The sequence below is a fragment of the Zonotrichia leucophrys genome, chromosome 3, assembly GCF_028769735.1.
Source record: "Zonotrichia leucophrys gambelii isolate GWCS_2022_RI chromosome 3, RI_Zleu_2.0, whole genome shotgun sequence".
Classification (NCBI taxonomy): Eukaryota; Metazoa; Chordata; class Aves; order Passeriformes; family Passerellidae; genus Zonotrichia; species Zonotrichia leucophrys.
This window is the reverse complement of record NC_088172.1, coordinates 69,669,919-69,685,168: the sequence shown is the minus strand read 5'-3', so window position 1 is coordinate 69,685,168 and position 15,250 is coordinate 69,669,919. Positions and strand designations below refer to the sequence as shown.

The 15,250-nt window shown below is 40.9% G+C and overlaps 1 protein-coding gene across 6 annotated transcripts in view; it reads left to right on the top strand.

Annotated features, from left to right (window-relative positions):
* MAP3K4 (mitogen-activated protein kinase kinase kinase 4) overlaps nucleotides 1-14,495 on the top strand; it is a 63,809-nt gene extending 49,314 nt beyond the window's left edge. For all 6 annotated transcript variants that reach the window (XM_064708690.1, XM_064708687.1, XM_064708684.1 and 3 more), the window contains 8 exons: nucleotides 633-824; nucleotides 1,451-1,521; nucleotides 3,701-3,817; nucleotides 5,217-5,376; nucleotides 11,886-12,008; nucleotides 12,547-12,653; nucleotides 12,866-13,045; nucleotides 13,981-14,495. In XM_064708690.1, coding sequence (XP_064564760.1) covers nucleotides 633-824; nucleotides 1,451-1,521; nucleotides 3,701-3,817; nucleotides 5,217-5,376; nucleotides 11,886-12,008; nucleotides 12,547-12,653; nucleotides 12,866-13,045; nucleotides 13,981-14,001 — 971 coding nt within the window. In that variant the 3' untranslated portion in view covers nucleotides 14,002-14,495. The remainder of the gene's footprint in view (nucleotides 1-632; nucleotides 825-1,450; nucleotides 1,522-3,700; nucleotides 3,818-5,216; nucleotides 5,377-11,885; nucleotides 12,009-12,546; nucleotides 12,654-12,865; nucleotides 13,046-13,980) is intronic.
* The last annotated feature ends 755 nt before the right edge of the window (nucleotides 14,496-15,250 follow it).

The following is a 15,250-nucleotide window of genomic DNA, read 5'->3' as shown; positions in this document are numbered from 1 at the left end:
GTAGAATATATTGTTTGGGAGTATCATCTCCATCCTCTGGAGACTGCCAGGAACAGGTTAGACTACTGGTGTCAGCAGTGACAGATGTATCATTTTTGTGCTTTACTAGGAGGGTAGGAACTTAACACTGCCCTGAGATCTCTTTGGTCTCACTCACTAGTATGCCGTTTCATAATAAGACTTGAGAGCTGGAGTTTCTAATAAAAAATAAATCTTTGAAATAACAGATGCCATGGCTCTTTCAAGAAACCTCTCATATGTCTGAAGAACAAAACCTTACCTGTCCTTCTTTCCTTAGTGCTTTTATGACCCTAGCATATTTCCCCTATCAGAGGTTAGTTACAGGTCAAATGCAAACAAGTGTGTTGTGCTTCATAAATGTGATTTCTTTGAATCAAGTAAGAGATGATAAGGAAAGTACAATTGTTCTCATTTTACCTTAGTTTCGTATGTGATTCATAAGTGATAGTTTCATATGTGATTGTTAAAATGTCTTATTCTTTTCCTACATCTTAATTAGACTCACTAAATAGTGTTCTTTTAACTCTGGGTATTTCATGTGATATCAAAAGATAACAAAATATAACGGTGAATATTTCTCAATCAAGGAAATTGTTCATCACTCTTTTTAGACACTGCTTCCAAGCAAGCCCCGATGGAAGCTGTTCAAAAGTCTGTTCAGTTGTTTGAAGAAAGGAGATACAGAGAGATGAGAAGGAAGAACATCATTGGCCAAGTTTGTGACACACCGAAGTCTTATGATAATGTTATGCACGTGGGTTTGAGAAAAGTGACTTTCAAGTGGCAGAGAGGAAACAAAATTGGTATGTTCTTTATACTTCCATTTATCTAGCTAAAATACCAAACTTCATATTTTTAAGGGAAGTCAAAGACTGTGTTTAAAAATTGTAGGTCTCTGCATAGGTATTGTCAGCTTTATTGAAATCAAAATGTTAAAATACAAAATACTGTTGTGAGTGGGATTTTCTCAATGTAGAAGGTCACTGACGTTTTATTGGTCAAATAACAGGAAACAAGGAGAAGGACTTGGTTAAGACTATCTTGTGTTACCTGTGTGTTTAAACCTATAAAGTGTTCAAGTTCTACATTTGGAATCACCAGAAATATAAATGGAAATTAGTTGGAACTCTGAGATTTAATTCACCAATCTTATTGTTTCCCTCGTATGATCATATTTTACTCTCTGGTTTGGGATTTTGGGAGAAAATATTTGTTCTTGAGAAGTTTTCTTTCAGGTTAGCTGATTAATGTTTTTACTTTCATTCAGCTTAAATTCAGGGCTATGAGTGTGGTATTGTTACAGTTAAAAGCTACTTGGAGTAGTAAATTAAAAGAAAGATGAAAAGCAGTGATGTTTCCTCATTGCAGTTGGTGTACCTGTTGCTTGTTGAAGGCAATATACTGAATTTTCCTTACCCTGACTTTGCAGGTGAAGGCCAGTATGGGAAGGTCTATACTTGCATCAGTGTTGACACTGGAGAGCTGATGGCTATGAAGGAAGTGAGTACTGTGAATACCAGAATCACTGCTGCCCTTGTTTTTGTCCTAAACCAAATGTGGGTGATGTAGGAGGCATTGAGGGTTTCTGCACACTGCTGTTAGCTAACGGGGAAAGGATGGGAAGACAAATTGTTTCTTCATGTAGCCACAGCTGCTGTTAGCACCTTTTCCTCAAGTTGCTTTTCAGTTTATAACTTTTAATTTAAATGTATGTAAAATGGATCATTTTTTTTACTGAGCTCATAGGATGCTTAATATATGTGAACTTCCATTAAGAGATTTTAAATAATGTTGAAAGATTAGTAAAGACTGTACACAAATTTATATTTTGCACTGTTTCCTCTTATATTTTATTACGTTTTACTTTGCACTGTTTCCTCTCATATTTTACTTTGCACTGTTTCCTCTCATCTTTTATTACTTTTTTCTTCATTCCTTAGAGCAATAGATAGGAAGTGTGACATCAGGTGTTTTTCAGCTTCTCCCATAGTGTGAGCTAGGTTGAGTCACAAAACTGCTGACTAACTTGTGGGTACAGAAAATCTAGTTTTCAGGATAGAAGTAAGTAAAGCTGTGTAGGCATAGAGATCTGTTTCCCCTACAACACCTTGTGGTTGTTTTTCTTTTAAATTCTTGTTTCATTTTAATGCATTTCTGCATCTTTAGACAACTGCAAACATTAAGGGTTCACTGCAGTTACTGTGGCAACCACTGGATGTTGCAGCAGTTACATTTTATCAGCCAGTTCTTACACACACACACACACAAAATACATATGTGACCTCCAAGGTGTGAAAAAGCACGACTGGGCTTGTGGTTAACTTCTTGTACCATGCTCAGTCACTGACTAATACCAACACTTGAGATTTTGTTGCTGTTTTTTTTCTTCTGATGAAATAACATTTTTCCTCCCTATCAGCTGCACTCTGTTTCTGTAATTCAGAGTTGCTTTCTAGGTGCAGGTGCTGTTTACAGATCAGCATGTGTGCTCTTTAGCAGAAGCTGAAGTAAGCTCATAAATAGATCTTTGAGAGATGTTTGTTTCACTAGGCTTGAATGAAAACTGTTTGCAACTTCCAAATAAAAGGCTTTTCTGGATTTCTTTAAGAATAACTTGGGGAAAGTTGGATTTATTGATTTTTTTTTAACTGGTTAAGGACACTGCATTCCCCTGCCCCTGCACCAATGACACTGTGGTTGTATTACCTCATCCACAGTGTCATTAAAATGACTTCAGATTATAGTGGACAAGCTTTACTACAAATACATAGTATTGCAACTATGCATTAGGGAATATGTAAAATACTTGAATATCATTTGTCACCTTTTTGTAATCTTCGTGTATTTAATTATACCACTGCTTGAGTACAAACTGTACCCTGGAATTGTTACACTGAATGTAGCAATCATAACATCCTAGCAACTGAGGGCAGTGTATTGCCTTCAGTGCAATTATGTGCATTTATTTCTTTAGCAGTTGTCCTGCACTCAGTTAATGAAGCTTCTGTTTTCTAACAATATGGTAAAAGTAGCATCTTCCATAACTTTCTATTCATCTTGCTTATCTTTGCACAGTTAGAAGCTTTAGATCAGTTTTTCAGAGCACCTGATAATGTTTTTCCTCACTGAATAGTCCATCACAGCATAGGAGAAGTAATGAAAACTTCTTTCTTTCTTCAAAATCTTTGATGGTATTTATTTCATGCCACACCTTTTCCTTGCAGCTGCCTTGTTCTCAGTGGATAAAGCCCTTAAAGAGATCACTTAGACTCTCTGGTGATGAAGTACCTGGCAAAAAACCTTTGTTGAATGATAGCTCTCTGTGACATTGCTTTCAGATTCTCTTGTATTGTGTCTGTCTACCACACTTAAGCTAGAAGGCAAGCACAGAAGAGACAGATATGTGCACACGAGTGTATTCACACATTTAAGTAACATAATTTTGCTCTTATAAAGTTTCTGTGTCATCATAGTTGTAGGTGATTTTCCAGAATTAGCTCAGTGTGCTTTATTTGTTTCAGTTTGGGGATGGAGAGGGGTAATTTCGGACTTTTTATGTGATGATATTTAACAACAACAAGAGCTTTTTGTTGTGTTTGAGTTTAGGATAGGTTGTTTGCTTTTTTTGTTCCTTATTAATTTGAATTAGCATCAAAACAATGACAAATCTTTCTTGCAGATAAGATTTCAACCTAATGATCACAAAACCATCAAAGAAACAGCTGATGAGCTGAAAATTTTTGAAGGCATCAAACACCCTAATCTGGTTCGTTATTTTGGTGTGGAGCTCCACAGGGTAAGAAAACATAAATTATTGGGGCTTTTTTTACAAGGCAGAGAGAAAATTTTAAGAAGTTTTGCATTATTGGAGGTTTTTACATGAGAACATTCTAGTTGGTCTTGTCTGGTTATCTCTGTGAATAGCAGTGTGTCTTTATTCCTCTGGATATTGAGGTCTCTGAAACATAGTTAGGAGAGACTTTTTGGAACTGGTACATAAACAGAGGAGGCTTAAAATAAGTGAATAGAGTGAGTAATGCTGGAACTATTCTATGCTGCTACTCTGTTGAACTGGTCTAGAAGCAAGTTGTATCATATATGGTATGGTAGCTCCTGTATGTAGATAAAGACTAGACAGGCTAAAACCTGTCCCTGTTAGCAGCAAAGGTTGTACTTGTAATGTATCATGTTGATTCCTGGAAAAATCTTCTGCTGCCATTTAAATCATGATTCCAGACAAGTATTGGAATTTGGCTAGCATCTCTTCAAAAGGAAATAGCAAGTTTTCATGCTTGAGCAGTAGAACTAATGAAGTGTATTTTTCTATGGAGTTGGATTCCAGAGTTGTGTGCTGGGATACCCAACTTCCTACTACTCTCTGCTTTCCACATGCCCTTCCCACTTGTGAGTCTCAGGTCCTCATGTCTTGCTGGAAAGTGCTGCTTGGATTTGACTGGTTTGCTCAATATGGATAAAGTTGTTTTGTTGACCCATTGTTGGTTTAGAAGGGGACATAGGCTGCTTTCTGCAGCTCTCTATTTGAGACACAAATTTGGGTGTCTGTGCCACTGGGTCATTGGTTTCTTGGACTAGATTCTAAATGTCTTTTGTATCTTTGCCATCTTTTTATATTAATTCAGTCTGTTTAAAATCAGATGGGCTTGGAGACAGAGTGGGAGCAGAAACTTAATTTTTTCCTTAAAGTGAGTTAGAGTTGGCATGCTTGTTCAAGCCACAGCAAAGAACAAAAAACTTGCCCATTTCAAGCAGTCAACACATGATGATGCAGGAACTGAGACAGAGAGAAGGGATTAAAAAAAAAGCCCAAAACATAAATTTTGTGCCCTTTTCCACCCCCTTCTCTAAATAAGAAAGAATCTCTATAAATTTCTGTGTAATACACCTGCAAGGTTTTCAAAGTGTCTGTCATTTGCTTGATGCCAAAGCACTGTATTTTTATACCACCAGATAGTCTCAGTTATGTACAAATGATGTAGATAGGCATGTAGCAGAGAGTTTCCATAGCTGTGCAATAGAATATTAGATATTTCATGGTAAGTGATACTTTCATGAAGACATTACATGATACTTTATTTCATGAATAGTTAAGGATGTAGGGAAAACTGTATCTTAATTCAGTGCTTAAAGTATAAATAAATTATACCGAATGAAATCTGGTTTGTTTCCCAAAACAGGAAGAAATGTACATCTTCATGGAGTACTGTGATGAGGGCACTCTGGAGGAGGTATCCAAACTGGGCCTTCAGGAGCATGTCATTAGGCTGTACACAAAGCAGATCACCGTTGCTATCAATGTGCTGCATGAACATGGTATTGTTCATCGAGACATTAAAGGTAATGTTGACCAAAAAGGTAATGTTGTTGTTTCAGTGTGGTAGATGAGAGCAGGGGGAAGGATTGGGGCATGTATTTGCATATTTAGTGTGCAGTTTCTATGCAGCCATTATTTGTATAAAGCCTTCTATTAAGTTTTCAGTTTACAAGCCATTGGATAGTTTCATGCTTTTTCTTTTACATGTAGATCGTAAAAAACATTCACAATTGTCATTTCAAACTCATAAATTTTGCCCATGATTTATATAGTTTTTTTAGAGGTTGTTAAGATGATTGGGGATTTATCTAAACTCAGTTATTAGTCCTTGCAGTTTTAGCACTAATGTACTGAGTTATGTAATGCTGTGTTCCTTCTTGTCTGTGCAAATAAGTGGTGTTTTCTGGAGCTGACAGGCAGTGTACAGTGCTAGAGTTGTGCATCAGAACTTTTCCTTGTGATTCCATTTTCCCAAAGAGTTTTGGAATTTCAGATGAATGGCTGATTAAACTTTGTAACAAAACTGTTGTTAAAAGCACTTAAGTGATTTTAGGATATCCCTTTATCTAGTGGTTTTTCCATACATTTATCTTCTCGTGCCTGGCTGTCAGCATTTGCGTACATAATTAGCAGACTGAAACTGCAGTAACCAAGGGGGGGGTTGGGCTTGGCGTTTAAGATACCCAGTGTCAGTCCTCATTTCAGGTTCATTTTTCTTTTTCTGCGCCTTCCAACATCCTTCATGTCTGGTTATCTTGGTTTTGTTAGTCTGGCATATTTGGCTCACCGGTGGCAGGAGACTTAGGCGAAGGTAGGGGAAGCAATGCACACGATACGTGTGCCCTGTGAATGCTCATTTTGTGCCAAGGCAGTGCAACCCAACGATGCTGGGTTTCTATGTCCCTCTTGCTCACAGGGTTTTGAATCACCGCAGCAGTGTAGGAGGTTCCCAGTTGCTCTTGGTCCTTTGGCCTCGTGCTTCTCATTTGGGAAAAGAACTATCTACGATCCAGAGGCCTTCCACCCAGGTAGGCCACTCTTGAGTCAGTTTTGGCTTTTTTTTTCTAGAAAACACTTTCCCTCACTCCCATTCCCCAGCAATCTTACCTTTTCTGGTTCTCCTTCCTCACCAAAGGTTTCTCTCCAGTTGTGGATTTCCCTTTGTGCTTTTCACAGTTCTATCCTTGCCCTTTTCTTGATCATTCCTTGTCCAGGTTCTGCTTAGCTGGATTATGCTCTCCTGGAAGCTCGTTGTGATCAAAATCCAAAGCTGGCTGAAGGGATTTCTTTTGTGCTGCTCAGTGTCATTGCTGATATCTGGATATATTTCCAAATAGGTCTTCTGCTCTTCAGGGAAACACATGGAGTGAGAAAAGCTGATTAAGAGCTGTAATGTTGTGTTACCTGAGAGCATTTCTGTTGCAACACGTTTCTTATGTCAAATGTTAGAGTGTTTCTTGAGAATAACAGAGGGTCACTGCAGGCACTTCTGTGTATAGACCTTCCTGAAGCTCCATGGCAGAATATAAAGACAGACCACAGAGGGTATTTTTATAAAGGTTACTTGATGCATTGGAAGTCTTTTGCTCATTGACTTCCTTTATGCTGACATTGCATCCCCAAGTTTTCAGGCTAACAGCAGTAAAGAACACTCTGATTTTAATTTTATCTCTTGGGTAGACTGGTACTCTTATTTTTCTGATAGGGAAGAGTGACATTCAGACTGTTAAAACTACTTTCCTATGAAAATCTTGCTGTCAGACCACACTAGGTCTCTCATGGCCAGTTTGTTTAACATCACTGTCAATCTGTTTCTTTTAGCAGCAGATAAGCAATTCTTATAACGATTGTTTATCTGTATCCTGCAAGACAGCTGTACTTGGTGTCTGCAAGTACCTTGTGCTCAAAAATAGACTCTTGGTTAGTAGTGTCCCGTTGAGCCACCTTTGTCTTTCAGATGCTGTCATGGCATCCAGCTCTGTATGGGTAAAACACAAAGCAAGATAGAGCTGCCAAAACCATTTTTCAGCCTGTGGTGGTGAGGGCAGACCAAGGGCCGTGTTGGCTGTTTATTGCATTTGGCTGCACTGCTTTTGCTTAGTCTGCATCATTGTGAAAAGCAGGTGGTGCTGGTCTGTAGCAGGAGACTTTTTAATCTCTATTCTGGGTATTGAATTTTAATTCCTGTGGCTAAGCTCAGTTTCCTTGGTTAGAACTGTTTCACTTTGTAAGGAAGCTGTTCTGGTCAGTGATGCAGGATGATGGAATGTTTAATGCTGGAGGGAACCTGTGGACATCTCTGAGCCCTCTGTCCTGAACACGGCCAGCCTTAGTATCAGATCCAATGTCAGATCAGATTGCTCAGGACATTGTTGAGGTGAGATATATGTGTATCTCCAGGGATGGAGATGCCCTGTTCCAATGACTGACCTATCCCCACTGTGAAAAGCTTTTTCCTGATAGCTCTCTGGAAACTCTGCAGAGGTTGCTGTTGTATCCATTGCTGCATGACCATTTCACAGTGTGCCTTTAAGGGAAAAGTCTGTTTCTACAGTCTTGCTGTCCTCCTGTTAAACAGCAGTAAATCCCCTGCAGACACTGCCCTGAGCATCCCTTCTTCAAGCAGAGCAAACCCCTCTCACAGCCTTTCCTGGTCCATTGGGTGCACCAGCCCTCTGAACACTGTCCTGGGTTTGCTCCCGTGTGTCATTGTCCCTCTTGTCCTGGAGAGCCTAAAAACAAGACACAGCACTCAAGGTGTGATCTCAGAAGTGCTGAATTGAGAGGAATTAATGAGGCCATGCCTGGTGGAGTCCCTTCAGGAGAGAAGGGCATGTTCTTGAAGACTCCTTGGATGAATACAGAAAATAAAAGGATTGTATCTGAAACTTTACCAAATCAGAAACCTCGAATGAGATGCTCTATACAAAAAAGTCTTCATCCCACTGCTGCTGTAGTATTGTCTTCTTGTAACCTTGTTGTTTGCTCAAAACCTTGTGAAATTCAAAGCTTCTGCTATCCTGTCTTCCTGATGAGCACAAAGGAAGGAAGGTCATTCACCAAGAGCTGGAAAACTGCAACAGGAGACTGTGAGCATGTGTCATGCTCTCTAAGAGACTGAGAAGAAGAGTATGTGGAAGCTGATTTTCTCATCCAAGGGTAGCATTTGCCCTGCTTGTTTCTTGAATGAAGTTGGCTGCTGAACTGCTTAAGCACTGGCTGTGGGATGTCTGAGCTGCCTCTTTTTCTGGAATTACAGCACAGCCTTTAGTGGGGCTTTTTGTGCTGCTCCATGGACTCACAGGATTTCCACCAAAACCTTTGGACTATCGGGCTAGTGCAGTTTTCGCTGTTCTTACTATGGGGCTGATTTGGCAGAGGTACAGGGCATGAAACTTGAGTTTAAATGCTTTAGGTTTTGGCTGCTGCAGCAGGAGTGTGGCTTTTGACACAGTCTCTTCACAGCGTGCCCAGGAGGAGCTGTGGTGTACCAGCCCAGGAGGGCTGTGCACAACTGGGCAGCTTCCTGCCAAGTGCGTCCAGTGGTGCTGCTTCAGACAGTGCATGTGTAAGGGGAGGGAAGGAACAGATGGGAGTGGTCTCTTTCTGCCATTTCACTCATGGTCTTTGTTTTATTTTGCCTGTGAACCATGGGGATGGGTAGGAGTTCCGTTCCATTCCCAGTAGGGTTAACTATCAAGGGTAAAAAAGCATCGGGTGTCTCCAAGGTACTGACCTCTTGTCTGCTCTTCTTACACGGGTCCTGCTGCATCTGTGCAGGTCTCATTTACTGCTTTTAAAGACTCCTCCTACAGCCTGGCCTTGGTTTCTGAACAAGCAGTTTACAGGCAGGCTCCAGTGATAGCACAGCGGTGGAAGCTGACAGAAAGTGTCTGCAACATGAGTCTTCAAATGCTGTCTCTGGCTTCTTGCTGAAACTTTGGTTCAGTGCTTTATTCCATGTGACTGTTCCAAGGGCTTTCAGGAAAAGGGCTCACAGGAGCTTTCATGGCAATACTTAGGCTAAATTGTCATTAGTTTTTATTAAAAGGTACAAAGTCTTGTTTGCAAGACCTTGGAAGAAGGTTTTGAACTGTATTAAACTAAACTATTCCAGTAGCCTAAATTCAGCACTGCCAGGCTCCATCCACAGTAGTAGTTGGAAACTTCTGTGACATTCCCATGTTGCTTTCTTGAGGAATGGAGACACAGGTTTCCAGCACATCCTTGGAAAAGTGTTTGCTAGTGAGGACTGTTTTTCCTAAGCTCTTTTCTTTAGGCTAAGTGCGCCTGCTTTCTGTCTGACAAGCAACTGCTTGGAAACATTGGAAAAGCAGTTGAAAGTTCAAAGGAAGAAGCTGTCGCTCTCCTCATGCATTGCCCATACTTCGTGTCTCATTAAGCAGCTTTCTTGTACTGCTTTGTGTCTTTCTGGATCTTTCATTCAAGGAGCTGAGGGATGGTCTACCCAACTCCATTACACACACCTGTGATTGCAGGGTGACATAGATCTCACTGATAGCAAACTGCAGAATCCAGTGAAAGCATTCTGGAGGATGTGCAAGCATCTGACTGCCAGAAGTGGAAAACCATTGCACAAAATGTGGAGATGAGTTGCATTCCTGAACATTAATTCTTTCAGGACTTGTAACTAAAGGTTGGAATTTACTTCTGTTAGTGATTTACTTCTGTTAGTGACCTATCAATTGCTGTTCTATGTAACACCTCTGGGACTAAATAGTTACCAACTATTGTCAGAGTAGTCAGACAGAGTCCTTTCAGAAATGGGCAGGGTTTGGCATCATTGACCTGCACTGCCTTTTTTTGACTTGAGCTTTTTGAGAATTCTTTGTATTCTTTATGAATATCTTGGGGATGCCCAACCAAGTGAATGGGAAAAGGCTATTAGCTAAGACTAACACAAAGGAGGAGCAGCCAAGAATTTCTGTACTGCTCAAGGTGGAACAAAAGTGAGAAACTTTGGAAGGTTCTATTGAGATGAGCCACTTTTGAATGAAACTTTTGCATGACATGAGAAGAGGCTGTGTGTAGTGAAATCCCCACTGTCTGCCTACTCCTAGAGTAGGTGAGCAGTTTGTTCTGTGTATACTATCCATCTTTCCTCAAGAAAGACCACAGCTGAAGCTCTGTTTCTGCCAGGTGATACTTGTGCTTTCATTGTGATACTTGCAGAGTCCAGAATGTGGCCTGATATAAGGGGCTCCTTCTGCTCTACCTGTTTTCTGTTGCTGTCAAAAAGAGAGTATTCTGGCAGGATGTTGAATGAAAGAAAAGCACAGGTTGTCAAACCACTTGGTTTATTTTGTATTGTTCTGTTGAGCAGTTGACTTGCAGATTCCCCTTGGAGGTTTTTAACTATGCTAGGGAAGTTTGTTCTAGTGTAAGCTGCCAGTATAGCAAGTCATTTTAATGGTAGTCCTCCTCCAAAAATTGCTCTGGAAGTAAAGTGCAACAGGAGTAGGCACTTGGTAGTATAAGTAATAAAATGCTCTAAACTCTATTTTGCAAGTCGTCTGTGACCTTAAGGCCATTAAGGTCAGAAACACCTCCAAAATTGAGTCCAACCTTGGACAAACCACCACTATGTCAACAACTAAACTGTGGCACTGAGTGCCGTGCCCAGTTGTATCTTGAACACTTCCAGGGATGGTGATTCCACCTCCTCCCTGGGCAGCCTGTTTCAATGCCTGACCACTCTTTCAGTAAAGAAATTCCTCCTGATGTCCAGCCTGAACCTCCCCTGGTGCAGCTTGAGGCCATTTCCTCTCATCCTGTCCCTGGCTGCCTGGTAGAAGAGGCTGCCCCACCTGGCTGCACCCTCCTTTCAGGAGCTGTAGGAGTGATAAGGTCACTCCTGAGCCTGCTCTAATCCAGGCTAAACACCCCCAGCTCCCTCAGCCTCTCCTCACAGGACTTGTGCTCCAAACCCTTCACCTGCTCTGTTGCCCTTCTCTGGACACGCTCCAGCGCCTCAGTGGCCTTCTTGTAGTGAGGGACACAGAGCTGGACACAGCACCTGAGGTGTGGCCTCGCCAGTGCTGAGCACAGGGGGATGATCCCTTCCCCAGTCCTGCTGGCCACACTGTTTTTATTGACAAGTGTGCTATCATCTGTCTTGACTCTGAAAAGATACTGGTGGGAAGGACATAGCAATGGCCTCTGCCAGGAAGCAGCTTCTTCTGAATGTAGTGCTCAAAGGAGAAGCACTGGAATTCCTGAAGGAGTCATTTCTTGTAACGAGCTTGTATGGAAAGCTGTTTAATTTGCCTGCCACACTCTTTTTTTTTTTTTTTTTTTTTAATTGGAACACTTGTCAACTTCCCGTTCACTTCATGTTAGCACAAACCCACCAAAACATCTTTAATGCCGTCATGTTCCACACTTAATTCACAGGTAAAGATCTAAATGTGAATTCAGCTATTATCCATTGCAACTTCCAAGGCTATATTGAGAAGCCCTCAATTCAGCTCTGGTTTAAACAAGTGTGTCCGTGTTTCCTTATGTTTCTTAGGAGCCAACATCTTTCTTACCTCATCTGGACTGATTAAACTAGGAGACTTTGGCTGCTCAGTGAAGCTGAAGAACAATACCCAGACAATGCCTGGAGAAGTGAACAGTACCTTGGGGACTGCAGGTGAGGAAGCTTGTGCTAGGCAGGTACTTGTTTAGTTTCCATAAAGGAAGACACCTCTGCCAGAAGTCTGGAGTAAAACCTTGTGTTTCAGGGAAACTTGATTTTACCTTAGCTAGTTTTGTGCTTTGCATCCAGAAGCCAAAACAATAAGTGAATGATATAATGTGAGAGTTAAAATCGTGTTTGTCTGTAACTATAGAGATGCTGGAGCATGTGTTTTCTGGGGTTGTATTTTTCTCTGCAGCCTTACAGAAACTGTACTCTTCACTAAACAGCTGCTTAATAGATTTTCAGAAAATGGCAGTCACTGAAAGCATGTACTGTAACAGCATTTTCAGTATCACTTTTCAAACTGAAAGACAGTTATGCTGAAAACACAACAAAGAACAAGAAACCAGCAAACGGCAAAACTTAGCAAGAAAACCTGAGTAGTAATTCATTGGGTATTTAAAAAGCATTTGGTTTACCCAGTCAGCCACTTGATGTATATGTTCCCTCTGCTGTATGAACTGATGGCATCATATGTGTTGTTCCAAAGCATACATGGCTCCAGAAGTTATCACCAGAGCGAAAGGAGAAGGGCACGGACGTGCAGCAGACATCTGGAGCCTGGGCTGTGTTGTCATAGAGATGGTCACGGGCAAGGTAGGGATGTTTCATGTGCTGATGAAAAGCAAACTGTTCTCAGCAGTTTTTCTGCAAATTCTGGTCCTATTCTCAGCAGTTTGTCACACTCATGTCTGCAAGGACTGGGATGGATTTTCATTTTCTGCAGCACAGAAATACATGCTCATGCTCTAGTGGGTAGCACGTTACTCACTATAGCTTGCACTTAGCAATGCTGTCACCTGTTGCAGAGGCCTTGGCATGAATATGAGCACAACTTCCAGATCATGTATAAAGTGGGGATGGGTCATAAACCTCCTATTCCTGACAAAGTGAGCCCAGAAGGGAAAGACTTCCTTTGCCACTGCCTGGAGAGTGACCCAAAGATGAGGTGGACGGCCAGCCAGCTTCTCGATCATCCTTTTGTCAAGGTTTGTCTGATGACTTTGGCTGCAAAAACTGCAGATGGGAATGGGGAACAGCTCTTAGTCAGCTTCTTTGTTCTCAGTCATGCCACAGAGGTTGGTACCATGGTGAGGGGCTGCTAGCCAATTGATGCTGTCCAGGAAAAATGGATTGGCAACTTTCCAGAAGCACATGTGTTGTTTTCAACAAGCATGTGACCACAGGATGTGGTGTGCACCATGCAATAAACTTTCACTGCTGTTTTGAAATGCATCATCTTTATGTTCAAAAGACAAGTCAGGCTCCAACTCAGTGATAGCTAATTGGATCTGAAGGGCTTTGCAGCAAAAACTTTAGCAAGTACAAATGCATGGCTTTTCAGAGATAAGGGCCCCTCTATTAAAAGTGAAACCACACACAAGAAGTCTCCCAATCTTCTGTGCAAAGACCTGATTTTCTTTTAAGTTCATACTTAAGATCATACTGAATGTTTTATCTGGCAGCTGCTGTAACAGGCAGCAGTTCTTGCATGAACTATGGCGTGATGTTTTCCCTAACAACAGGCAAATATTCACAGCTACAAATTGAGCTGTATTAGTAACATCTTTTTTGAAGGAGTAGGAGCACTGTAGTTTATTGAATTCTGTCTCATTTTCTAGCATAAAGTTGATCACTTTGGTGTTCTGATTCAGTAACAGTGTGTTTGGCATCATCACCCATCCCTCATCAGTGCCCCTGTAGCAGATCCCATCCATCAGAGGGGGACACTGCTTTAGGCACCTAAAGGATGCATGGTAACAGTGGCAGTGTCAGTACTCCCATACAAACACTTGTAATGCATTACTGTGGAACAAGGAAGAGAAAAAAAAGTTCAAGGTGAAGGTGCTAAAGAAATGGATCCATGATCATCTTGCTGCAGGAGGGAGATGGCTGAAGTAATTGCCTTTTGCTTCCTTCACAGGTTTGCACAGACGAAGAATGAAGTTACTCAATCTCTGGCCTTTTCTATTCTGACAAGATTTGAATCACTACTGTATGTAATATTTACATAAAGACTGTGCTGAGAAACAGTCTGAAAGTTGACCTTAACGAAGACTGCACAAGTGACAGTGTCACTTCCTCTGCTGCTCCTGTACATTTTACCTGGCACATGTTGCTCACGTGACGTGTCCGCAAGTTGGAAGAAGCTGCATGTTCAGTGAAAGTGCCATTACTACTGTATATGGACCAGACCCTTTTGTTCCTTCTCCTGTTTCTCATTTGACTGAGAACTTGTATTGTTAATATGTAGTATTTTTGAACTCTCTAGGTTCAGAAAAATGCTGTAGTGTTATCAGGCGTTATGGACCTTGTTTTTTAATCTGTTTGAGTGCACTGACTGTGAACTTTTACTGGGGTTTTTGTTTATTTGTTTTTGGCAAGCTTCGGATTTGTTATGCACAAGGCTGATTATTGAAATTTTAAAAAAAAAGGTTTTTCTCAATAAATGGTTTATTTTAGGAGATGCTGGTGAAGGGTTTTTCTTCCAAAAGTAAATGTGGGACTGTGCCACATTTTAAACTTTTTACAACATTGGGATAAGACTGCTAAGCTGAGCTAACTGGAATAAGCTGCTCTTGTATTGCAATAGTCAGTGTCAAGTTTCAAGATGAGTACTGTGAGATGTTTCTTACACAAGAGGTAAGAGAAGTAAGGTTCCCCCTTTCATCACCTTCTGAGAAAAGAGGGTGATGGGCAATTCCTGACACTGTCTTTTATCTAAGGGACACCTTCCTTCTTGGATGTCTGCACTGTGAACAGGGAGTGCCCTGAATGACATTTTTGTCTTCTAGAAGAGAACTGTACAAGCTGATTCTCGTGTTCTGTTTGGCAAAACCAAGAACCTACTGTTACCTTTTAAAAACTGACTTCTGATCCTGGGCTTTCATTTCCCCACCACACCTCAGTTGTCATCAGCCTCAGAAAAGGAAGAGAGACTAGAAGTGGTTAGCAGTTGGAAGAAATAGCCTGCAATGCATGATCTAGTTGATTTTTTTTGACTTGCTATTACAAATAGGTGACTTAAAACTGTTACTTGTAAACATTAGTGCAAGTTTACATATTTCTGTTACAGCTTCAGACTCAAAACAGGTAATTTAAATTTTTTTAATATTTAGTTTTATATTCTAGTGTCTTGTCTCATCTTAAGCCACAAATTCTTGATTAGTCACATGTGTGGTGAGTTGTCAAGG